Source organism: Piliocolobus tephrosceles, chromosome 16 (assembly GCF_002776525.5).
Source record: "Piliocolobus tephrosceles isolate RC106 chromosome 16, ASM277652v3, whole genome shotgun sequence".
Lineage (NCBI taxonomy): Eukaryota > Metazoa > Chordata > Mammalia > Primates > Cercopithecidae > Piliocolobus > Piliocolobus tephrosceles.
The window spans coordinates 6,244,837-6,269,101 of NC_045449.1; the positions used below are offsets into that span (position 1 = coordinate 6,244,837).

At 52.6% G+C, this 24,265-nt stretch overlaps 1 protein-coding gene across 1 annotated transcript in view; it reads right to left on the minus strand.

The window, feature by feature from the left end:
• Window positions 1-24,265, minus strand: part of PITPNM3 (PITPNM family member 3) — a 103,743-nt gene that overhangs the window by 32,893 nt on the left and 46,585 nt on the right. Inside the window, exons 4-6 of the mRNA XM_023184678.2 lie at window positions 21,559-21,606; window positions 1,740-1,816; window positions 1,028-1,263 (exon numbers count right to left, since the gene is read on the minus strand). Coding sequence (XP_023040446.1) covers window positions 1,028-1,263; window positions 1,740-1,816; window positions 21,559-21,606 — 361 coding nt within the window. The remainder of the gene's footprint in view (window positions 1-1,027; window positions 1,264-1,739; window positions 1,817-21,558; window positions 21,607-24,265) is intronic.

Below are 24,265 nucleotides of genomic sequence, written 5' to 3' on the forward strand. Positions count from 1 at the left end.
CCCATACCGAGGAGGAAGGAATGCTGTGGAGAGGCCAAGAAGAATCTGAGCAGACAGGCCCTGCTGGGTTTCCCCACTCGGTCTGAATGTCAGACCCTTTTTGTCCAACCACGTATCTACGTTGTCAATCATGCCTAGCCAATGACACCTCCATTCAAGAGACAAAAGGACAGGAGAGCTTCCGGAGAGCTGAACGTGTGGAGGTTTCTAGAGGCCGGCACACCTAGGGAAGCTCCACGCCCCTTCTCCCATACCTCACCTTATGCCTCTCTTCATCTGTATCCTTTATAATAAACCAGTAAATGTGCTTCAGCATTTTCCTGAGTTCTGTGAGCCCATCTAGCAATTAATTGAACCCAGTGACAGGGTTGCGAGAACTCCAGCTGGAAGCTGCGCTGTCAGCAGCGCAGGTAAAACAAACTGGGGCACGGTATCGGTGTCGGAAGTTTGGGGCGGTCTTGTGGGACCAAGCTCTCACCCCATGGGATCTGATGCTATCTGCAGGTAGACAGTGGCGGAATTGAATTGCAGGGCACTCAGCTGCTGTCCACAGCAGAACTGACTGCTTGGTGTACACGGAAACAGCCCCTGACATGTGGCCCTGGAAGTCTTCTGTGTTGACTGTTACGGTGTGAGAGCAAAGGAAAAACACCATTCGTGTTTTTCAGATTCCTACTTGGCTGCAACTGGGTGGCCGAGTTTGACTCCTGTCTCCATGGGCTGGGCAAGCCTGCGGGAAACTGCTCAACCTCTCCACACTCAGTGTCTTTATCTGGGCCAAACAGAGCAGGCTTGTTGAACACAGGAAGTGGCTCAAGATTTCACAGGACCCCAGCACACCCAGGCCCAGGCGGAGGACTCGTCCCAACACCTTCCACCAGGGATGCTTGTGTTTCATCAGGATCTGACATCCTGGAGAGTCGCTGCAGGTACCCACCTGCCCATGGGGTCCATGTTGCGGGGGGAGCCCCTCCACGTAGTCCCCCCACTAACCCCAACCAGTCCAAACAAGCAGAAATGGACTCACTGAGAGACGAGCGAGAAAGCCTCAGAGCAGATGGCAGGACAGGGGACGAACTTGATGAGGATGTGGCCCAGGGCAGCAGGGAAGTGGGCTCGTGTGACCTTCTCCAGCACGGAGCTGAAGGTGTGGATGTCGGCTGCCTTGCAGGACGGGTCCCCGGCCCCCGTGTCCAGGATGTTTCCCCCATGCAGGACCAGCAGGAGGACATGCGTCTTGCAGGAGCGCTGCGGGCAGCCTTCCTGAGAGCCAAGGCAGTTGGGATACAGAGAGAGAGAAAGGCGGCTGGGGAAGGGGGAGACACACAGGGACACCCACACACAGGGACACACACACACAGGGACACACACGCGCATGCTCACACACACAGGGAGACTGAGGCCAGAGAAGCAGGCACTGTGTCCAGCCTGTCTTAACTGCAATCTGAGGAGTAGTCTCAGCTCTAACACACCCCGCTGTGTGATAGAACCTCTGGGGCATTCAGAGTGAGGGGAGGACATGGGCTGCCAGGAGGGATGGCAGGGCAGGAAGAGTCCCAAGAGACGCTTCCTGTTCATACGGGAACCCAAAGCCCAGGGAAGGACACAGACCCACCCAGGGGTCACGCAGCAAGTCAGATGAAGAGCTGGAAGAAAACGAGGCCGCCTATTGTCCAAGGGCTCTTCCTAAAATCCTGGCCTCCGAGGCGGGCCCAGACACCCTCCGAAACCCAGCCCACCTCACTGTCTTCGTGGATCTCGATGCTTCCCTGGGCCGGGAACCTCTGTCTTCTCAAGGAAACCCGGTACAGTTCTCCTGCAGAGGGAAAGGAGAGCTCAGCATCCTCAGGTGATCAGACACTCCCTGGGCCCAGCTGGTCCTAAAGGTGAGGCCTTGGCTTCCATCAGAGGTGAGCTCAAGTTACTTAGAGTGTGGAGCTAGGAAGAGTCACCCCATCCAGGCCCTGCCTCTGAAACCAACACAACAGGAAACCCTTTCTCCTCACAAGGAAAGGGAGGGTGGCAGAGTGAGGCCATCACAGATGGTGCTCCTGAAAGGAGGGGCTTCCTCGAAAGGAACTAGGCTGCGTTTCTTCACCACAGACAGCAGCAAGGGTGAGTGCCGCCTGAGGACCTCCGCTTCCAGTTACGGACGGCGATTTGAGCCAAGCCTCCCGCTGAGAACAACGCGAAGAGCTGGTGTGACGGCAAATTGTATGCACCCTCTCTTGACTGGGCTGAGAGGTGCCCAGAGAGCTGGTAAAACACGCTCTCTGGGTCTATCTGTGAGGTGTTTGGGGAAGAGGTTGGCATTTGAAGCAGTGAACGAAGGCGATCTGCCCTGCCAAGGCGGGTGGGCACCGTGCAGTCCGTGAGGGTCTGAGTAGAACAAAGTGGTGCAGGGAGGGAGGATTCACTCTTCTCAAGCTCAGACTTCCGTCTCCTGCCTCACACATCGGCACATCCGCTTCTCCGGCCTTGGGACTTGAACTGGGATTCATGCCATTGTCTCGCCTGGTTCTCCGGCCTTTGGGCTTAGGCTGGAACTACACCACAGGCCTTCCTGCGCCTCCCAACTTCCAGAGAGCAGATCAGGGAACCTCTCAGCCTCCATCATCACAAGAGCCAGTCCCTCATAATAAGTCTCTTTTCTTTTTCTTTTTTTTTTTTTTTTTGATGGAGTTTCACTCTTGTTGCCCAGGCTGGAGTGCAATGGTGCAATCTCAGGTCACTGCAACCTCCGCCTCCCAGGTTCAAGCGATTCTCCTGCCTCAGCTTCCCGAGCAGCTGGGATTACAGGCATGCGCCACCACACTTGGCTAATTTTGCATTTTTAGAAGAGATGGGGTTTCTCCATGTTGGTCAGGCTGGTCTCAAACTCCTGACCTCAGGTGATCTGCCAGCCTCGGCCTCCCAAAGGGCTGGGATTACAGGCATGAGCCACCGCGCCTGGCCAATAAGTTTCTTTTTATACATCTGTGTATATATCCTTTCAGTCGGTTTCTCTAGAGAACCCTAATACAGCTGGATAAATACTTTTAAAATATATGTATATGTGTGTGTGTGTGTATTTATATATTTATATATATATATTTGAAGTTATCAGAGAGATAATAGAGCCTTGAATTACGGGACCACTTTCTAGGGAAGGTAGACTCCAGAGAGGTAAGGTCAGCACTTGAAACACTCTTGGCATCCCCCATGAGCTTCAGGGTAAAGCTGGCCTTTGCCAGAAATCTCTCCTTGCTCCTTTCAGCAGCCTGGGCTCAACACCTCCTCCTTCAAGAAGTCCTTCTTTGCTCCCAGCCCTCCCTGAGCTCTCATTTCCCTAACACAGAATTCAGTAAACCACAGCCATGGACCAAATCTGCCCCACTGCCTGTTTTTTGTAAATAAAGTTTTATTGGAACACACTCAGGCTCCTTCATTTACAGATTGTCTATGGCAGGCGGCTTTTGTGCCATAGCAGCAGAGCGGTCACAGCAGACACCTTACAGCTTACAAAGCTGAAAATATTTATTATCTGGCCCTTTCCAGAAATGCTTGTCAACCCCTGATCTAACACCTATGCCCCTGAATGTCATGACATTGGACTCCTGGGTGGAGACACTTCAAAGCATCCAACGGCCACCCCCGAACCCCCACTCAAATGATACCTGCCGCTCTGAGGACTCCTTCCTGCCACCAGGCTACCTTCAGCTCCTCTCCTTCCTCTCCCGTGAGATGGATGCTACCTCCTGTGTGTGGCTAAAACCTACAGCCAAGCTGAACCACCTGTTTGTCTTCAGGGAGGAGGAACTGGCTCATTTCTCTCTTAAAGTCGCAGGTTCTAGATGAAGATGGTCCTTGCCTTCTTCACACCCCCCGCACCCCCACCAGAGCCTGCTGCTCCCCTTTAGGAGTCACATCTGGGGAGGGTACTTCCGGGGGCTTTGTGGGCAACGCTAGGCACCCTGTCAACATCCCCTCACCACGACCAGCCCCAGGGGAGGCTACCTCTACAAGGAACTGCACATGAGAAGCTTTTCTCAGCAGGGAGGAGCATTTCTGAAATATCCGGTCCTCACAGACACAACCCCAGTCAAAGGGTAACTGCTTTATGAGCTCCGAGCTGCTGCCCACACAGACAGGAAATCGTTTCCTAAATGGAGGAGGAGGGAAAACCCGTCCTGGGGCCTGGCTGTGCCCAGCACTTCCTAGTTCTTCCCACTGGCTCAGCTCTCCTGCCTCATTTCTAACTTACTAAAGACGTTGCCCTGAGCTTGGCTAGAGGAGACACAGGCTCTCCCCTAAGGATAGGATGATAACACAAGACAACAGTAACGGCTCAGCTTTATTAAGCACTTATTATATCCTGGGCGCTCTGTGCTTTACATGATTCATCCTGTCTGGTCCCCGCAATTTCTCCCTGAGTCTGAATGGTCTTGTAATTAGCCCCATTTTACAGATGAACAAACTGAGACTCAACCTACGTCACCTGCCCCACGTACCTTAAAGGTTAAAGCCCAGGTCTGCCGCTGTCAGGCCCCTTTCCACCACATGGACTAGCACCAGGAGGGAGAGGGTCTGAGTGTGGCTTCCCTGAGACAAAGGGCTCATGCTTCATGGTGTGTGCGACTCTGGGGCAGGCTGTGAGTCAAGAAGAACCAGGAGTGACGGCAGGGCTGAGGCTGGCTCTAGGGCTGGGAGGAGAGTGGTTAAAGCCAGGGACCCTGGATCACATCTGAGTTCGCCTGAGTTCACATCTTGGCTTTTATCAGCTGTGTGACCTGTGTCTCAGTTTCTTCATCTGGAATATGGGGATAATGAAAGCAGCTACCCCATGGGGGGGTGGTGAGGATAGATGAGTTCGTATGCATAAAGGGCTTAGAGCAGGGTGCGGAACACAGGAAGTGTCACATGGGTTAGCTGCTATTGTTATTCTTATCATTATCCAGGGGACATCCAGGGCACAGAGCCAGGGCCACAGCTGACAAGATGGGCTGCTAGGGACATTGCCGCCTCCACACTTGCCTTCCCTTGTGCCAAGTCCCTCCCTGAGCCCTGGCAGGCTCCTCGGCCTTGCTGAGCTGGGCGCCTGTTTGCAGTGTGATTACAGGATTAAATGCTGTGATTGCCACAAATTACTATGGCAAGGCTATAAATACATTGCAGGGAAGACATGAGGGTCCTGCTGTCTCCCGGGCACGATGCCCTCTGTTAGGTGGGGGCTGGACCCTGCGCCCTCAGCCATTACAAAAGCCAAGGAGCACCTACATCTTTGATCTGTCTGGAGCCAGCTCCCTCGGGACCCATGTGATGCTCTGGGCATCAAATCGGTGGCTGACTGCTGCATCCTGGCCACCAACGATGTTGAGGCCATGCCTGGTTCCGTGGGGATGGGAGCCACGGGCCAGAGACTGGGCAGGATTGTCCTCAGTATCCCTCACTCCTCCCTAGCAGGAGGGAAGAGTCTCGCCTCCTACGCTGTTTGGGGACAGAGCCTTGCTTCCTTTCCATGCACAAAAGCCAGGAATGCTTTGCTCTGGGAGATGGAGGAAGGGAGATCTAGCCTGCCAGATTCAGATTCTGGCCCCTTGAGAGGTGCCTGGCAGGACCAGAGCTTCCCCACAGAAAGGCACATCCCCCGTCTTCGTCTTAGCAGAGGCCCCTGTAGACAAGCAGGGGCAGCCGTAGGCCGCCTTCCCTGTACCTTCCCCACAGGTCTCTGCTCTTCTAAAAGCCAGATATTCCTACCATGATGATTGAGGCCATTGGCTCTGACTCACCCATAAGACATAACTCTTTCACTCGTCCTTGCCTTTGCTCATGCGAGCCCTCTGCCTGCAAACCCTTCCTCCCTTTGCAGACTGGCAAACTTCTACTTGTCCTGCAAAACCCTGCTCAATTGCTGTCACCTCCAGAAAGCCATCTTTGATCTATCTAGGCAAAGATGGTTATCCCACAGTATGCGGCGCTGGTGCTGGCTTACTTGTCTATTTCCCCATCAGACTGTAGGCCCCTTGAGAATAGAGTTTATCAGCTTTCAGGGCCTAGGATGGCATTTTTGTGAAAACCTTTTGGAAGATCCCAGGATGCACACAGCCTGTGAGACATCTCTGTGCCATTAAACCCTCAGGAGAAATCAGGTTCAGGGAAGCATCATCCACTGAGAAGCACATTTCGTGAAAGCACTCATGGGAACTGGTATGTAGGAACCTCTAGGGATTCTAGAAGAGTCTGGTCTGGGCTCTATAATTCCACCCCCAGAGGCTTCCTCAGGGACTCTGGTGATAAAAGCAGCTGGCAGGGGGTCCTAAGGGGTGGAGAGCTACATACAGGGGACTCCAGGACCTCATCATTAGGCTGCCTGTTTCTTCCCACTTCCTGTTAATTTCTGTTTGCACGTCCCTATTCAGGCTGGGTCCCTGCAGTGCCCAGGTTTGGGGTGGGTGAGCCCACAGCTGTTTCTGTGACAGCGTTTTTTGACAGGCTTTGAGACAGGCCAGCTACCACAGTGCCAGCTCCTAGTACCCTGCTAGCCCCACATCAGGAGAGGTGGTCCACCCAGCTCACCATGGCTGCTCTTCATGCCTGAAGAATGGAGCCTATTTTTGCTTAATCACAGCCTTGGTGAGGTACCAATTGCGATCATCCCCTCTCATCGCCAATGAGCCACACCGCTCTTGAGACGAAAGCCAAGGTCATCACCCACACACTCAGCACCGCAAGCAAAGCATCACCCCAGCTCGGCTGCAGAGCGTGGCTGTCTCCTTCTCTCTTGCTACCAACCTCTGGGGTCCACAGGGCTGGATGCTGAGGGGCTCCCTGGCTAAAGCCAAACAGTCTCCTCCTCCATCCTTGGCAGTCACTCCTACCCCCCCATTAGCCACCCCTGGAGTCAACCGAGCAGAGCTGGGCCCACCTCGAGATCATGTGGCACATGCTGAGAAGTAGCTACAAAGGTATCTAATCCTCTATGAGCTAGTGGAAGCTCATGCATGGGCAGAAACACAATTTTTTTTTTTTTTTTTTTGCATAAACCAGCCCAGGTCACGAGGCCAGGGCTCTTCATCGTCCTGAAGGAAGGGAGTAAAAAAGGGACGGTCTCTTTGTTCTTACTAATGCCTTCACGCCTCAGCCCTGCCTCCTCAGGGGCACTCTTGGGAGTGAAAAGGTGAGGAGAGGCTACTAGGAGGGGCAGGAACTGCTCAGACTGTTAGGCCCTTTCAGTTGAGCTCCTCCCCCATTTAAAAAGACACGTTAGCCGGGCGCAGTGGCTCACGCCCTTAATCCCAGCACTTTGGGAGGCCAAGGTGCCAAGGTGCATGAATCACGAGGTCAGGAGATCGAGACTAACCTGGCTAACACAGTAAAACCCCCTCACTGGTAAAAACACAAAAAGTTAACCAGACATGGTGGCGGGTGCCTGTAGTCCCAGCTATTCGGGAGGCTGAGGCAGGAGAATGCCATGAACCTGAGAGGCGAAGGTTGCAGTGAGCCGAGATCGTGCCACTGCACTCCAGCCTGGGCGACAGAGCGAGACTCTGTCTCAAAAAAATAATAATAATAAATAATAAATAATAAATAAAAAGACACATTACTCGCCAGGCCTGTGGCTCATGTCTGTAGTCCCAGTACTTTTTGGGGGACCAAGGTGGGCGGATCATGAGGTCAGGAGATTGAGACCAGCCTGGCCAACATGGTGAAACCCCATCTCTACTAAAAACACAAAAATTAGCTGGGCATGGTGGCGCACACCTGTAATCCCAGCTACTCGGGAGGCTGAGGCAGAAGAATCGTTTGAACTTGGGAGGCGGAGGTTGCAGTGAGCCGAGATCACGCCACTGCACTCCAGCCTGGTGACAGAGCGAGACTCCATCTCAAAAAAAAATAAAAAATAAAAAAAGACATGTTACGCTCTGAGGATGCCCTGTCAAGTCCACCCTGGCCCTGCTTGGAAGTCAAAGGCTTTGCTATTTTGCCGCCATGTGGGATTCATCCATATAGCTAGATGACATCTGGGAAGAACTATAGCCTCATTCAGTAGCATCTCGGGGGCTAAGCCCACAGCCCCAACTCCCCAGGTGAGCCCACGTGACACACACAGGCGGAGAGAAGGACACACACAGACTTACAGGGAAGATAGGACACGGATAGAGTCCTCGGATGGGAAACTAACCCCCTACTCAGAGGGTGACCTCAGACACGCTCTGCAAACCACCGCAAAAGGAGGGGTTTGCCTACATTCCCTGGTAAGAGTCCGGCAGTCTGAGATTCTATGAGTCCAAGCGTGAGTGCCCTCTGTGAGTGTTAGCCTCCAGACCAGGCAGAATTCGGCCCTAGGACCTTGAAGGGGACCCACAGTCACAAGGATGGAGCCGCTTTGAGAGGCTATGGAGAAAGAAGAACAACCAAAAAGCTGCAGGCAGCAAATTTCGCTTTGCTTTTCAAAGTGGCTGATTCCAACTAGGTAGCTCGGTGTTAATTCCTAGGCAAGTCCTGGGGCAAATTAATAAACAAATGCTTTGAGGACCCTTCGAAAAGGAAGCAGTGGGGCTGGGCGTGGTGGCTCACCCCTGTAATCCCAGCACCGAGGGAGACTGAGGTGGGTGGTTCACTTGAGGTCAGGAGTTCGAGACCAGCCTGGCCAACATGGTGAAACCCCGTCTCTACTAAAAATACAAATAGTCAGGCGTGGTGGTGGGCACCTGTAATCCTAGCTATCTGGGAGGTTGAGGCAGGAGAATCACTTAAACCTGGGAGGCGGGGGTTGCAGTGAGCCCAGATCATGCCACTGCACTCTGGCCTGGGAGGCAGAGTGAGACTCCGTCTCAAAAAAAAAAAAAGGGGGGGGGGGGGGGGGGGAAGGGGGGGGGGGGGGAGGGGAGCAGCGGCTCCCACAGCTCTGATGGGTTCGCCCAGAACCAGCTCGCTAACCCTGCATCATAGCATGTGGCATAGATAGGGTCGCTGGACCAGCAGCTCAAGGGAATGCCAAGGGCTTAGGGGCATCTGGGGAGGGGAACACACTGGCAGAATAACAAACTGTCTAAGGAACCCATAGCTCTCACCACAGGAGCTCAAGGAATGTGGACTCATGAATGGGAACCTGCGGCCACACAGACGGTGTGGGGACCAACAGCCAGTAACTGATATGGATGGAGCAGCACGAAGCTGGGGAAATGATGGGCCCTCTTCTGAAGGTTTTTAAACTTTTTTAAAAACGGGAAAATTTTAGCCAATGAAGGTTTCCTTAGGAACCCACTTTGCAAAGATAAAAGTGGATTGGCTCTGGCTGAGGCAGGTTGGGGGACCCAGAGCCCACCTTCCTCACTCCAGCACATCCCTGTCCCTAGGCAGTTCCTGAGGGCTCCAAGAGAGTGAAACTTAAAAGCCACTGAGTTTGTTCAGCAGCCAGACTGCCAGCCACCCTCCTCTGCAGGTTCCCAGCCCCTAGCTTTGCAGAAAAGGAAAAACGACAATCTAAATAATGGTGGGGGAGGTGGGGGAAGGAGCTTGGGGCCTCGTATTAGAAGAAAACACACCAAAATGTTTACAGTGGTTTTCTCTAGATGCTGGGACAATGGATTATATATATATATATACACTTTTTTTTACTTTATACTTTCATCTATTTTCCAATTTTTTTCTAAGGAGTCCATATTTCTTTTAGTTTAAAACTATTTGTGAATGTTTATTGGATAGATAATACAAGTATGTCTCATGTTTATGTGAGGAACTTTTTTTTTTTTTTGAGACGGAGTCTCACTCTGTCGCCAGGCTGGAATGCAGTGGTGCTCTCAGCTCACTGCAACCTCTGCCTCCCGGGTTCCAGCAATTCTCCTGCCTCAGCCTCCTGAGTAGCTGGGACTACAGCCATGTGCCACCACGTCTAGCTAATTTTTGTATTTTTAGTAAAGACGGGGTTTCACAATGTTGGCCAGGATGGTCTCGAGCTCTTGACCTCATGATCTGCCCGCCTTGGCCTCCCAAAGTGCTGGGATTACAGACATGAGCCACTGCGCCCGGCCTATGCGAGGAACATTTTAAAACCAGCCACAACCTCCTATTTTAGTCAATATAAACACTACAAAGAAAAAGGTGTGACATGTCCTCCCCTCTGAGAGCTGACAGGCTAATGAGGGAGTATAAAAGGACAAGAAATACTTGTGGAAGGAAAGAATAAATGTGGAACATGATGAGTGAATTAAGATCGTGTGTTTGGGCTGGGCGCGGTGGCTCAAGCCTGTAATCCCAGCACTTTGGGAGGCCGAGATGGGCAGATCATGAGGTCAGGAGATCGAGACCATACTGGCTAACCCAGTGAAACCCCGTCTCTACTAAAAATAAAAAAAAAAACTAGCCAGGCAAGGTGGGGGGCGCCTGTAGTCCCAGCTACCTCAGGAGGCTGAGGCAGGAGAATGGTGTGAACCCGGGAGGCGGAGCTTGCAGTGAGCTGAGATCCGGCCACTGCACTCCAGCCCGGGTGACAGAGCAACACTCCGTCTCAAAACAAAAAAAAAAAAAAAAAGAAAAAAGATCGTGTGTTTGGGTTAAAAACGAACTCGAGGCTAGGCATGGTGGCTCACACCTATAATCACAGCACTTTGGAGGCCAAGGCGGGTGGATCAGTTGAGGTCAGGAGTTCGAGACCAGCCTGGCCAACATGATGAAACCCCATCTCTACTAAAAATACAAAGAGTAGTCAGGCATGGTGGCAGGTGCCTGTAATCTCAGCTACTTGGGAAGCTGAGGTAGGATGATCACTTGAACCCGGCAGGTGGAGGTTGCAGTAAGCAGAGATCCCACTATTGCACTCCAGCCTGGGCAACAAGAGCAAAACCCCAACTCGAAAAAATAAAATAATAAAATAAAATAAGAATAAAGCCTTCCAAGGACTTAAAAAAAAAAAAAAAAGAAGAACTCGATACCACTTGCCTATTCCTACCCTATTGGTTATTGCCCAAACTTGTGTCAGGGCTGAAAACACCAAGACTAATCAGACACAGCACCTGCCTTCAAATAGCTCTCAAGCCCCTGGGATCACATGACCAAGAGTAGGTCATGTGACCAAGGTCAGGTCATATGACAAAGACCTAGGTCATGTGCTTCAGATCAGTCACATGACCAAAGGCTACACACAGCCTGAGTCAGGGTACTGGGGCTGCCACCGTTACTTCTCAACCTCTAAGGCTGCACAAACCAGAGATCTCAGTTCAAAATGAGAGGGGGACATCCCTGCCCTGCCCCTGCAGCTCAGGCCCTGCTGAGGGTATGTCTGATGCCCAATAACAGGGCAGGAAAGATATAGAAAGGGGCTCAGGAGGTTGAGAGACCCAGCCTGGAGAAGAGCAGGCTCAGAGGGATACAGTGGCTGCTGCAAATCTATGCTGAGCATGTGTGGGTCAAGGGAGCAGAGGGCAGAGCCAGGATGAATAAGGGTTGAGGTGGTTTCTGGAGAGTCATTCCAAGTTTTAGCACAACCTAGGAAATGTTTACAACAGTTCAAGAGTGACCTGTGCTGACCTGCAGACAGGCTGTTCTTGACTGAGGTTAGACAAGCAAGTTATATAAGTGGCCACGTAGCAGGGTGCTGGGGAGGGAAGTTTCATCCAGTGTGATGGGGAGCTGGAGGCTGAAGTCCCTCCGTGACTCCTTAACCCTTTCAGGGTCAGAATCTAATCACATCCACCTGGATTCATCTGACTAACCAGGCTAAGGTGATGGGTTCAAACCTTCAATGGCCCAGCGAGCCTTTCACAGAGACACTACCCCAGACCAGGGCCTGGCCCTTGCAAGGACCTATGCCCCAAACCCTGCCCCTTGAGAACATGTTGTTAGATACCCCAAGTGAACACGCGGTTAGTTCAGAGGATCAGTTCTCATGGGGAATCCCAGTTCAGATCAGAGGTGCCATCTTGAATCGGGCCCAGTGAAATTTCCAGGTATACAACCGTGAGAAAACTCTGCTACCACGACACAGGGATGCTAGAGGGACATGACATCCCAAACCCTGGTATTCCCCTACAGACTCCTCTGCAACAAACACAGCCCTCCTAAAATTGGTCCTGAGTTTCTAGTCCTCACCCGGTGTCTCAGGCAATCTTCACCTTCATCCTGTGAGGTCAGGAGTACTCTTCCCATCTTAAAGATGAGAAAACCAAGGATCGGAAAGGTAAGTGATTTCTCTCAGGATGTAAGTGGAGGGCTGGGGACTTGAACCCAGGTCACCAGGTCAGGGCTCTTCATCGTCCTGAAGGAGGGGAGTAAGAAAGGGATGGTCTCTTTGCTCTTACTAATGCCTTCACGCCACAGCCCTGCCTCCTCAGGGAGACTCTTGGCAGGAAAGAGTGGGGAGAGGTTACTATAGGAAGCAGGGACTTCTTAGGTTGTTAGGCCTGACGCCCTAATGATCCCCTGTCAAGGCCACCCTGGCCCTGCCAGGAACAGCACAAACACAAAGGAATGCAGTGGCACGCTCCAGCCCACGCGCACCTGCAGTAACCCCCGCCGAGTGTGTGCAGCATCCAGCACAGGGCCTGGGAATCGCTCTCACACATAGGAAAAAGGTGCTCAACCTTAGAACCCTAAACTAGAGGAAGGCTCATTGAAATTACCCTAAGACAACTTTTTTTTTCCCCCCACCCGTCGGATTGGCAGTTGTGACACCCTGTGGGCCAGGGTGTGGAAAAACATCTCTTCATTCATTGCTGGTGAGAGTAAAACAGCCTCCGTGAAGGGCCATCCGGCAACGTCATTCAAAATGCAAAATGCCTTTGACCCAGCAATTCCAAGCCCACATGCAAAAGGACATATGTACAATGCTAACCATTGCCACAGTGCTTTTACAATAGCAAAAGACAGGAAGCAACTATACGTCCACCAGTAGGGGACAGATTAAATAAATTGTACCACAGTGAAATCGCACACGCCCTTTGCAAAAAACAACTCACCTCTAAGTGTACCGAGCTAAGGGGACAATCTTGATCTAGTATCAATATCTGAGAAAAGCAAGGTGCACGATGCAAGGAACTGTGTGCTCCCTTCTGTGTGAGGATATAGATATAAAAATATATATAAATGCATATTTATGGATAGACTCACGAATGCAGAGATTATCTCTGAAATGGAATCTAAGAAATCGGTTATAATCTTTTCTTCTAGGGAGAATTGTGTGCGCTGGAAGACAGGAGAGGGAGACATTTTATACCGTGGACATGTGCTACCTACTCAAAAGATAGATTAAAAATAAGATTTTTTTTAAAGTGCATGTAGCAGGGTGGGTTTTTTTTAGATACCAATTTATATTTTCTCCCAGCTCTGGCTCCTTTGCCTTCGGGAAGGTTTGTGGCAGAGCTTCCTGGCTTTTGTTTCCAAAAGCTCTTTTGTTCCCAAGAGGAAAGGATTTGAGGAGACAGAAAATGCTTCAGGGTGAAAAGAGATACTCACGCCCTGGCCCTGAGTGGAGGACAGAGTTCTCTGTAGGGGTTCCTTGGCAACTCCAGGAAGAAGGAGAACCACATAAGAAGACCTGATCATCCCATGCTCTAGGGAGCCTGAACCCTAGGCCAGGAGCTGCAAGCCCAGGACAAAAGGGATCATCACTGGGCTGGGTTCCGAGGTCCTCGTCCTCACTGTTGTGGATGGAGGACTCCTTGCACATGTGTGCATGCTGCAGGCACCCTTCCCCAACCAGAGTGCTGGGAAGACCCCTGGAGTTTTGGGGCAATGGCAGGAGAAGGAAGAAAGAGAAGCCCCTGGACACACAGAGGAGGAGGAGTCCTTCACCGGCACAGCTGCGTGGGAATGCACAGTCCAGATCAAAGTGACTTACAGAAAAACAAAAGAAAGGGCGATGCTTCCACGTGGAAGTAAGTAGACTGTGCGGTGAGGTCTCCCTTTGCCCCTCCAGAGCCACAGTGCCCCATCTCTGCCCGACTCAGCCCGAGGCCAAGGCCCCCTTGCTACTGGTTGGGTGTAGCCGATGGAAAGCACCAGTAGGAGAACTGGGACAAGCGAGCCCCCTCCATGCCGGGTCATCAGGTCATCGTAAAGTGATCTCTGCTGGAGGCTGCTGCTCATGCAGGAGCCTCTCTGGGCTCTTCTCCTTCAGGGGTGGGAACAGCCCCAGGGTACTGTTGATGCCTTCTTGGTTTCCTTGAAGCCTCACTCACCTGTGAATAAAGTCTCTCTGCTAAGCCCTCCTCCACCTGTGGTTTGTGTGAGCCTTCTGTTTCCTGCTAGAACCCTGTCTGCATCACGGGCTGGATCCTAAGTGCTCTACGCAAATCCCATCACCTCCTCCCACACCACCCCTCTCCAGGCTTCCCATATCCTGACCAAGCCCCTGCCTTCTGCTCCGCTCTCCCACACTCACCCCTCCCTCTCTGAACTCAGCCAGTTTTTGCACATCCCATTTCCCTCTCACTGCAGGTCCCTGCAAATGTTCCCCGGGCCTGGGCTCTTCTCTACACTGCCCCGTGCCCAGATACTTCCCACAGGAAAATCAGTGTTCCTTCCTTCCGGAGGACTTCCACTCTTCCTGTCCTCTCCGCAAAAGCACCGCGGTCCTCTCTTTCCTGGGGTTAATCCTCATGCTTTTCATTTTATGACTATTTGATTATTATCTTCCCCTCCTCCATCTCCCAGATGATGAGCTCCTTAAGGGCTGGGACTGGGTTTGATTTTGCTTTATTTTATCCCCAAAGACTATCATGATGCTGGCATACAAAGGTGCTCATTAAATATTTTTTAAACAAATGGGTGAATGAACTAATCATTTGTTCCCATTTTGCACCCCATAAGTGTCGGAAGCTGCACGTGCCCCAGCAAAACCCAGATGCTGCGTAGATAGACTTGCATATACGCACAGAGACGCACGCTCATCCTCATGAAAGTGAATGCACCAATGCGCTGGCATAGAGGCTAATACACATCCTCATGAAAGTGAATGCACCAATGCATTGGCAGAGGCTAATGCACACATACAAGTGCAAGGGCACACACACACACACACACACACAATGAGAAGGAACCATGCCAAGCAGAGACATACACACACATGCACGAAAAGTGCTCCCAAGGCGGACGTCTGCCACCCTGAGCTCATTAAAGCTGGCTAAATATAGCCTGTCTGCAGCTGTGCTCAGCAAGCTGCCCACACAGGCCAGGAAAAGACACCGGTTACCAGGCAGAGGAGTGGAGAGGCCAGTCGTGGGCAAGGGGCTTCACGCATCCTTGTCTGTGGTGGGGGGTCTTCCTGGGGAGGCCAGGGGCTGAGGGTATCTGGGAAGGGAAGCCCTTTGGTGGCTGGTCAGGGTATTCAGAGCTGTTCTTCTGGTCACTGACCCTAGGCAGTAGGGTGTGACGTCAAACCACATGCCCACGATGGGGAGAGGTGAGCTGAGCCATCTACATCTCTCTGTGTCTGAGCTGAGGACCCAAGCTCAGTCCAGGACCAGGGGCTAGAGTTAGGACCCAGCTGGGGATACACTGGGGCTCAGCTGGTGGCCAGGAGAGAGGCTCAGCAGAGGATGAAGATAAAGGGTCAGACTGGGGCTAGGGTTGGGACTCAGTGACCATTGCCAGTTCTTTTTCTGGGGATGAGAGGAAGGTTGGGACTCGGTGACCATTGTCAGGTCTTTTTCTGCGGATGAGAGGAAGGTTGGGACTCGGTGACCATTGCCAGGTCTTTTTCTGGCGACGAGAGGAAGTTCACAGCCCCACAAAGCATCTGCTCTCATGTGTGGACGTGGCTGTGGGAAGACCCTCCCTGCACGTGGGACAGCTGCCTGCTGTCCCCACCCCTGCAGCTAACGCCAGGCACTGGCCCTGGAAAAGCCATGAGGCGACAGCATGGCTTTGGGTCCCATGTGTCAGGTGGCTGTTGTCATCCACACAGGCCGGGTCCAACTTCGAGGGCCACAATGGACGGGTCTTCCTGCTGTAGAATCTGCCCCCCAACCCATCCTGCATGGGGGTGGGACAGAGGGAGCCTCCTCTCCACTCGCACTTTTCCCACCCTGTGAACTGCAGAGCCCTGCACCTGGTGGAGCTGCTGAGACTGGAAGGGAGAGGCATGGAGAGGGTGAGGCAGCTGCAGGTCTCCTGGGAGAATGTCATGCCTCCTCCCACCAGACGTTCCTGGATGGAGGTGTGGACAGAGGAAGGGGAGTTACTGCCCCTTTGAGACAACAGCCCTACCCTCTGCCTCTTCTATGGTGGTGGCATATTGCAGCAGGAGGGGTGGGCTGGGCTTGCTGGATTCAGCATGAGCGACCCTGGCTGCCATGAATGGGGTCACAAGGGCAGAGGCCAACAGTAAAGGATACAGGGGGACCCTGGTCCTTCCCACCATTTGCTGCAGAGGAACTGCCTCTGTCTCCTCTACAGAGATGGATGGGATGCTCAGCCTTCCCAATTAGCCCACAAGAAAACTGTGCTTAGAGAGTCCATGCTCCTCCCAGAGTCGGGGTGGAAGGGAAGGGGGAGAGCTGACAGGAAGGGGAGAAAATGGGCAGGTAAGGTCGTATGGGGGCAAGATTCACGCTTCATCGGAGAGGAGCCATGGGAGGGGAAGCAGGGGCTGTGAGGACCAGGCTTTCCTCCTCCAAAGGTCTCTCTGACACTCTGAAGGGAGGACCAGAGTGAGTGAGATGGGAAGCAGGGAGGCAGGGAGGTAAGGAGGCAGGGAGGTCAGTGCACAGGAGGATGCAATGGTCCAGGAGAGAGAAGACAGGGCCTCAACTAGAGAAGGGATGGGGACAGAGCGGAGTGGGTGGGTCTCATAGCACTGCTGGCAGTTGAATGACACTAGGAGAGGCTGATTTGACAGTGGATGGTGACAGAGAGAGAGAAGTCTAGGTTTCTGGCTTGGATTCATGGAGGATGGTGCCATTCACACTGGATGGAAGCACAGAAGGAGTGAGGTTCGATGCAAACACATAAGATCTCTGAGTCCCTCCAGCCAGCACCATGGCAGGTGTGGTGGAAGCACTCTGGAAATGGTCACTGTGCTAACTAATGGAGCAGCACGAACAAGGCGGAAACAGAAAGAGGCACAGACAGAGGAAGCCAGGGGACAGAGAAGAGGCAACAGAAGATGCTGAGAACGTCAGACCCAGGAGGGACTCCATGTACAGACAGGCCCCAGGCAGGAGCTGAGACTGCACAGCAACTCAGCAGAAGGTCACTCAGGTCTCCTACCCCAAGTCCAAGGCCCTCTCTCTTCTCTGCACCCCCACCAAGCCCCCACACACAATGGTTCCCTTGGCTTCCTCTAGTTTGGTTTCAAATACCAGGCTCACGCCAGTGACAGCAGGCTGCCAGGCCGCCTGTCAACTGCACAATGAAGGCTGGGGCTGCCTGGCAGCCACAAAGGAGAAAGTGTCCAGGACATCCCTCCCTGCATAGCCACTGCAGACAAGTCCTAGCACATGCCCTGAGAGGCCCATGGCGGCCTCCCTCCCCACGCTCGCAACACAAGAGACCCCATGCTCTCTGGCCGGCTCATATCCTCCTCTCTGAGGACTCCAACGCTTGACAATGGCAGCTGAGGCAGCCTCAGGACCAGCAGAGCGCCAGCAAGACTGAGCCCCACTTGATAAGATTCATCATCACATGGGCACCAGGTGTTCCAGCTTCCAAGGCACATCCGTCCAGTAACAAGTGAGAACCATCAGTACTTTCTATCCACCCTGCGCAGATCCTAGTATCTCACAGATACCATCTCTGGTGCCCTCAGCAACTCTAAGAAGTAGATGGTATGGCCATCTTTTCTTTTCTTTTCTTTATTCATTTTTATTTTATTTTATTTTATTTTTGAGACGGAGTCTCACTCTGTTGCCAGGCTGGAGTGCAGTGGCACAATCTCGGCTCACTGCAACTTCTACCTCCTGTGTTCAAGCGATTCTCCTGCCTCAGCCTCCCAAGTAGCTGGGATTATAGGCACACGCCACCATGCCCAGCTAATTTTTTGTATTTTAGTAGAGATGGGGCTTCACCATGTTGCCCAGGCTGGTCTCGAACTCCTGAGCTCAGGCAATCTGCCCGCCTTGGTCTCCCGAAGTGTTGGGATTACAGGCATGAGCCACTGTGCCCAGCATGACAGTATCTTTCCACATCATCTTTCCACAACTGAGTAAACTGAGGCTCAGAGACATCAAGTAACTTGTCCAAAATGTCACAGCTACTAAACGAGAGAAGCTGAGTGTCAAACCCAGGCCTTACCACCCTGCAACCCCAGACACCATCACACCAGTCCCAGGATGTTCTGACTTCTGGTGCCAGGGCAACTTTCACCACCTCGCAACTTGTTTTTAGTGAGTTTTCAAAAACCCAGTGGAACTACTAAATAAGATAATTTGCATGCAATTATGTTTTATGTGGAAAAGCACCATTATAAATGCAAGCCATTGCGATTCTTCTTTTTTTAATTCAGGTCACAGATTTTTCTTCTGCCAATTTTGCATTAAAAATAAACAAACACATTACCATCGATCATCACCATCATTTCATAAAAGAAAAAGCATTTTAATGCCAAAACTAGGCAGGACATAATCGTAGAATTCTGTGAAAAGGAGTCCTCTCAATTGAATACACTCAACGCGATGGAAAAACACAGCACAGTATTATTGTTTTTCTCACTGCTGAAAATCTTAGGCTCATTTGGGCATCCCCAACCTAGACGACCTCCAAGGTATCATTCTGCTCCAGAATGCATCTGCACATACGCTGTCATTCTTTGCTAAATAAGAACACTTTTTTTTTTTTTTTTTGAGATGGAGCGTTGCTCTGTCACCCAGGCTGGAATTCAATGGCACGATCTTGACTCACTGCAACCTCCGCCTCCCGGGTTCAAGCGATTCTCCTGCCTCAACCTCCCCAGTAGCTGGGATTTCGGGCATGCACCATCACACCTGGCTAACTTTTGTATTTTTAGTAGAGACGGGGTTTCACTATATTGGTTAGGCAGGTCTCGATCTCCCGACCTCAGGTGATCCACCCACCTCAGCCTCCCAAAGTGCTGGGATTACAGGTGTGAGCCACCGCGCCCGGCCCGAGAAGAACATTCTGAAGGAGCAAATTTGATGACAGCCTTCAGCAATAGAATTCTAACTATTTAAACCCACATTTTTCTTCAGTCAGGTCCAGAGGTCACTAAACATCTCGTCAATTCAATTGTGTCTGTGGAAAACAGAGCTGTGGTTTCGCATCCCGGAGACAAGCCCCGCGTCGGGGCGGCTGCTTTTGCTTCGGGGCTGCCGCTGTCTCCTCCCGCCAGGTGCTCGGAACGGGAGATGATGGGTTCTTTTCCTCTCCTGCATTCCCGGGGAACGTGGTGACACCACTGTGTTCATCATGCTTGTGATTTTATAATGTTTTGGCATCTCAGGGACCTTGCTGGCCAGGAAGAGACTGCCCCTCCCAGGGCTAGCTAATTCCTAGAAGTAATAACCACTCCCTTTGACGGAGCCTTTCATAGGCAAATGGACCAGTCCCAAACCCATATCCCCAACCACCTTCTCTGTGTAATTCTCACCCGCCAAACCAATACTTCCCTGGCCCTAAATCAACCCAGGGCCAGCTACCAGACAATGGGACACTAGCCCTAGAGCCCAGAGCCCAGAGCCCTCGACATGCAAATCAGCCAGCCCTAGGTAGTTCTCCCGCTCTGCCCTGTCTTTCCAGCAGAAAACCCAACAAGGGCTCTGGGCCTTGCAACTTTGGGAGGCCCAGTCCAGTCTGCCCACCACCTCCCCAGGCTCAGGCCTGCAGCCACTCTGCAAGCTCTTCCATACCTCAGCTGCTGTTCTGAGGTGGAGGCGCCTATGACATCAGCCTTTCTACGGCCTGGAACCCAGCCTTCAGTGGGCTTCCTGGCCCTTCTGTCTCCTGACCAAACCCAGTGCTTCCCCCATGGCCTTGCGTGGCGTGGCATGGCCCCATCTCTCAAAACCTGTGCTGAACATCATCTTTCTCACCTCTATACATTAAAGACCCGCAGGTACATTTTAACACAGTCCGCTTGTGCTGAGCTCAGTTCCTTACACCCCTACAAGGGCTCGGGAAGAGAACTGCCATCTCTCTGCCCTGTCCTTTCCATGGCCTGATGCCCTTATGGCCTGGGCTTTGGGGTGCCCCTGACAAAGATATTCACACCTACCAGCCCCTGAAGGGCTTTGTCTATGAAATTGCCATTGATTGAAGCAGAAAAAGATTCTCCAGGTAAGGTGCAATGGCTCATGTCTGTAATCCCAGCACTTTGGGAGGCTGAGACAGGCACATCACCTGAGGTCAGGAGTTCAAGACCAGCCTGGCCAACATGGCGAAACCCCGTCTCTACTAAAAATACAAAAATTAGCTGGCCGTGGTGGCAGGCGCCTATAATCCCAGCTACTCAAGAGGCTGAGGCAGGATAATTGCTCGAACCTGGGAGGCAGAGGTTGTGGTAAGCTGAGATCATGCCACTGCACTCCAGCCTAGGCAACAGAGCAAGACTCTGTCTCAAAAACAATAAGAGAAAGTTTCTCTGGCAGGGGATGCCTGTGTACCCACTCAAGGCTGGGTTCCAGGCCATAGGAAGGCTGGTGTCATAGGCGCCTCCACCTCAGGACAGCAACTGAAGGATGGAAGAGTTTGCAGAGCGGCCGCAGGCCTGAGCCCGAGGAAGTGGTAGGCAGAGTGGACTGAGTCCCCCCAAAGCTGCAACTATAGATCACAGGAGCAGGAGAGAGAAGTCAGGAAAGTTCTGAGTCCAACGCCACCCCAAACACACGTGGACTCCTCTCCTGACCCAGCCGCATGTGGAAGTCAATACTGCCAACGGCAAAGACATTTGGCTCAGACATTGGCCACTGAGTCCTCCCAGAATGTCCAAGGAAGACGTCCTGAGGTCACTATGTCAGCAAATGGCCACATCTGGACCAAGTCTTTCCTGGGTCCAATGCTGCACTCGTCTCTCTGGGAAAGCACAGGGGGAAGGAAACCTGGAAACGCCTGTATAACACAGAGGACAGGGACTCAGCCACAGGGCCATGGGCTCTGCAGAGGGGTGGCCTCTTCACGGAGCAATACTGAGGATCATCACCCCGGGCACATCCAGGAATGAGGTGTCTCTGAACCTCACTCAGTCACGTCAGTCACCATGACACCGTCCGTGGTTCCTGGAAGTTGTGTCTCCCAAAGGTGATGGACACAGGGGCCATGTTCCCCATTCCCATCCTCCTCTCTCTGTCCTCATGCCATGATCTCATCTGCTCTGCTGAGCTCATGCTCCCAACCCACCAACCTCCCACCCCTCAGGCTGGGCCTGTGGATTCCCCAGAGAAGGAGACATGAGCTGGCCTGAGCTGCCCAGCGATAGGAACTCAGGAACCCGAGGGGCTCAGTTCATGGGTTAGAGGTGGCCCAAACTCAGGCTGAGTGACCTCAGGCCCTCCGGTCCTGCCTGCAGGCAAGATGGCAGGGATCCTGCCACCCTACCAGGCTCTGAATGGATGAGAGGGGACCCAGGCTCAGCGAGCTTGGACCCATCCAAGGGGAAGAAATGACCCCACGGGGTCAGGCTTGACTCACGCTGCTTCTCCTGGAGGATGCTGGATGTGCACGGCGCGGTCCCTTCTCCTGTAGAAAAAGAAAAGAAATGGGAGCAGATCCTTGTCACTGTTGCCAGGCACTGTGGTTCCCAGGGAGGCTGCTTGGAGCTGCCTCTGGCCCTCACTTGAGAGCTTGGGATGGGCAGAGGTATCTCCCACCACTTTATGCCCTGCTCTGCCATGCCCTGACCTAGCCCTTGGCCCTTCATGCCACACCTGATGCCATTTCTGGGGAGAGCACAGCCTGGCTCCTCTGACTCCTCTGGCCTTTCCACCTCTGTCTTGTCCTCCAGCCCCTCCTCTCCTCCGTCCTCTACAAAGCAGCGGCTTCCCAGGAGCCGCCTGCCTCTCTATACTCACTCTCTCCTCTGAGGGTCCACACTGAACTCCAAGCCCACAAACCACTGCCAGGGCTCTGCCTCTGGCCCAGGCCTCTCTCCTTAGCTCTAGATCTGCGTATCCCACTGCCCCCTAGATGTCTCTTGTGGCCACTCCCAAACACTGCACACTGCCCATGACCAAAGCTTCCCTAGAAGCCTGCGGCCCCTCCCAAAATGTGTCTGCGGCTTCCTCTAGGGCCCCAGTTCTCTGAGGAAGGGTTCCAAGGCACAAAGTGAAGTCACCTCCTGGTCTCCCCAAGGGACTCGAGAATCCTTCCCCATGCAAAGCTACCTCATTTCCTCCCCTGCAGAACTGAAGGGCAACTCCAGTCTAAGAACCTACTCCATCTCCGCAGCCCACACTCCAGGGCCTGGTGGATGACTCCTCTCCTGACCCCGTGCCTGCCTCTCACATGAAACTTTTCCAGGTGTGTCCATCGGGATCCATCACCCTGTTTCTGCAGCCCTCTGCCTGCCGGGGCTGCCTTCATGGCCCATGTCCCCTGAATCCTAGGATCATGGCCCCCGGGGCCCTCTCGAAAGCAGGCAGGGGTCAACAGTGGGAAGAGCGTCCAGCTGGAATCTGGAGGCTGACTCTGTTTTAGGCTCCCTCTGGCCTACTGTGTCTCATAGGGTCCAGCGCTCTCCCTCTCTGGGTTCACTCCTATAAGATAGCAGGGATCCAGTGCTCACTAAGAATCTCCAAGTCCTGAATGCCCTTGAGTGACACTGAATTATGACTGGATACCTGGATTCAAATGCCAGCTTCTTCACTTACGAACCATGCACCCTTGGGCAAGTTATGCAACCTGTATATGCCTCAGTCTTCCAATCTATAGAATGGGGATAGTACTGGTACTTGCCTCGGAGGGTTACTGTGGATATTAAATGATTAATATACGTAAAGCCTGCGGGGCACGGTGGTTCATGCCTGTAATCCCAACACTTTGGGAGACGGAGGTGGGCAGATCACCTAGAGGTCAGGGGTTTGAGACCAGCCTGGCAACATAGTGGAACCCTGTCTCTACTAAAATACAAAAATTAGCCAGGCGTGGTGGTGCATGTCTATAATCCCAAAGGTACTCGGGAGGCTGAGGCAGGAGAATCGCTTGAACTCAGGAGGTGGAGGTTGCAGTGAGCCGAAATCATGCCCCTGCACTCCAGCCTAGGTGACAGAATGAGACTCCGTTTCCAAAAAAGAAGACAAATAAAACATATATATATATATGTAAAGCCTTCAGAACACAGTCAGGCACATAACAGGTGTTCAATAAGTGAGGATGATTCTGATTCTTGGTTTTTTACTTGTTCGCCTCTAACAATTGATTCAAGACCTTGTCCCTTTTGTCTTCGTCATGATCCCAGGTGGAGCCAGATAGAGAGAGTCAGTGGTTAATGCTAGATGCCAGCTCACAGCACTCCCCAGACCCAGGGGCCGTGACGAAACCTAGGCCCAAGAAGGGCCCAGATAGAGAACAGAGACCTGGAGGTCATCACAGAGCAGTCCCCACACACCACAACGGGATGGGCACAGACTGTATCCCAGGTGCAAGAGCAGCACGGATGTGGACGGGAACAGGAATGACCCAGGGTCCGATACGCAGGTCAGGGAGCGAAGGCCCGCACCATGTCTGAGCGCCAGCTAAGGCCCATCACACTTTGCTGCCCCTAAAGAAAGTCAACTTTGAGCACCCAGCAGAACTGGGGCCTAGCAGAGAAATGGAGACATGCATTCGAAAAAACACCGTCTATGGGCCGAGCCCCATACTAGGGGCCGTGGGAGGTGCAGACATGAGGAAGTCAGGGTGAGGAAGGAGCAAGAACGCCTCCGTGCAGGGCAGCGCATCGCTGACTGCAGTGACAGGCAAGGCCGGCGGAGACGGAGGGAGAGGAGAAGATTCATTCTGACTGAGGACCCCAAGGAAGCCCGTGCCAGAGCAGAGATTTCAGTTTTGACAGTAGAGGAAAGGGCATGGCACTCCAAGCCAGCCAGCAAGATCACGTTTATGGAATGCCAAGTTCAAGGCAAAGCGGGGGTGTGAGAGAGCATGGCCCTGGGAAGGAAGACCATTCACAGATAAGAAAACCAAGGCCTGAAGAGGTGAAGGGGCTTGCAGACTCTTCCAAATCCAAACCTCCTGCTTTTTCTATCACACTCCACCTAAAAGCAGCTGCAGAATGAGGAAGGCCCCATGCAGAAAGGAAATGCAGGGTCCCTTTTTCAAACAGAAAAAAAAAATGTTGCTAAAGGTACTAAAATATAACATTTTTCCTTTTCCCTGAGGATGCTCTAAAACCTGTTATGGT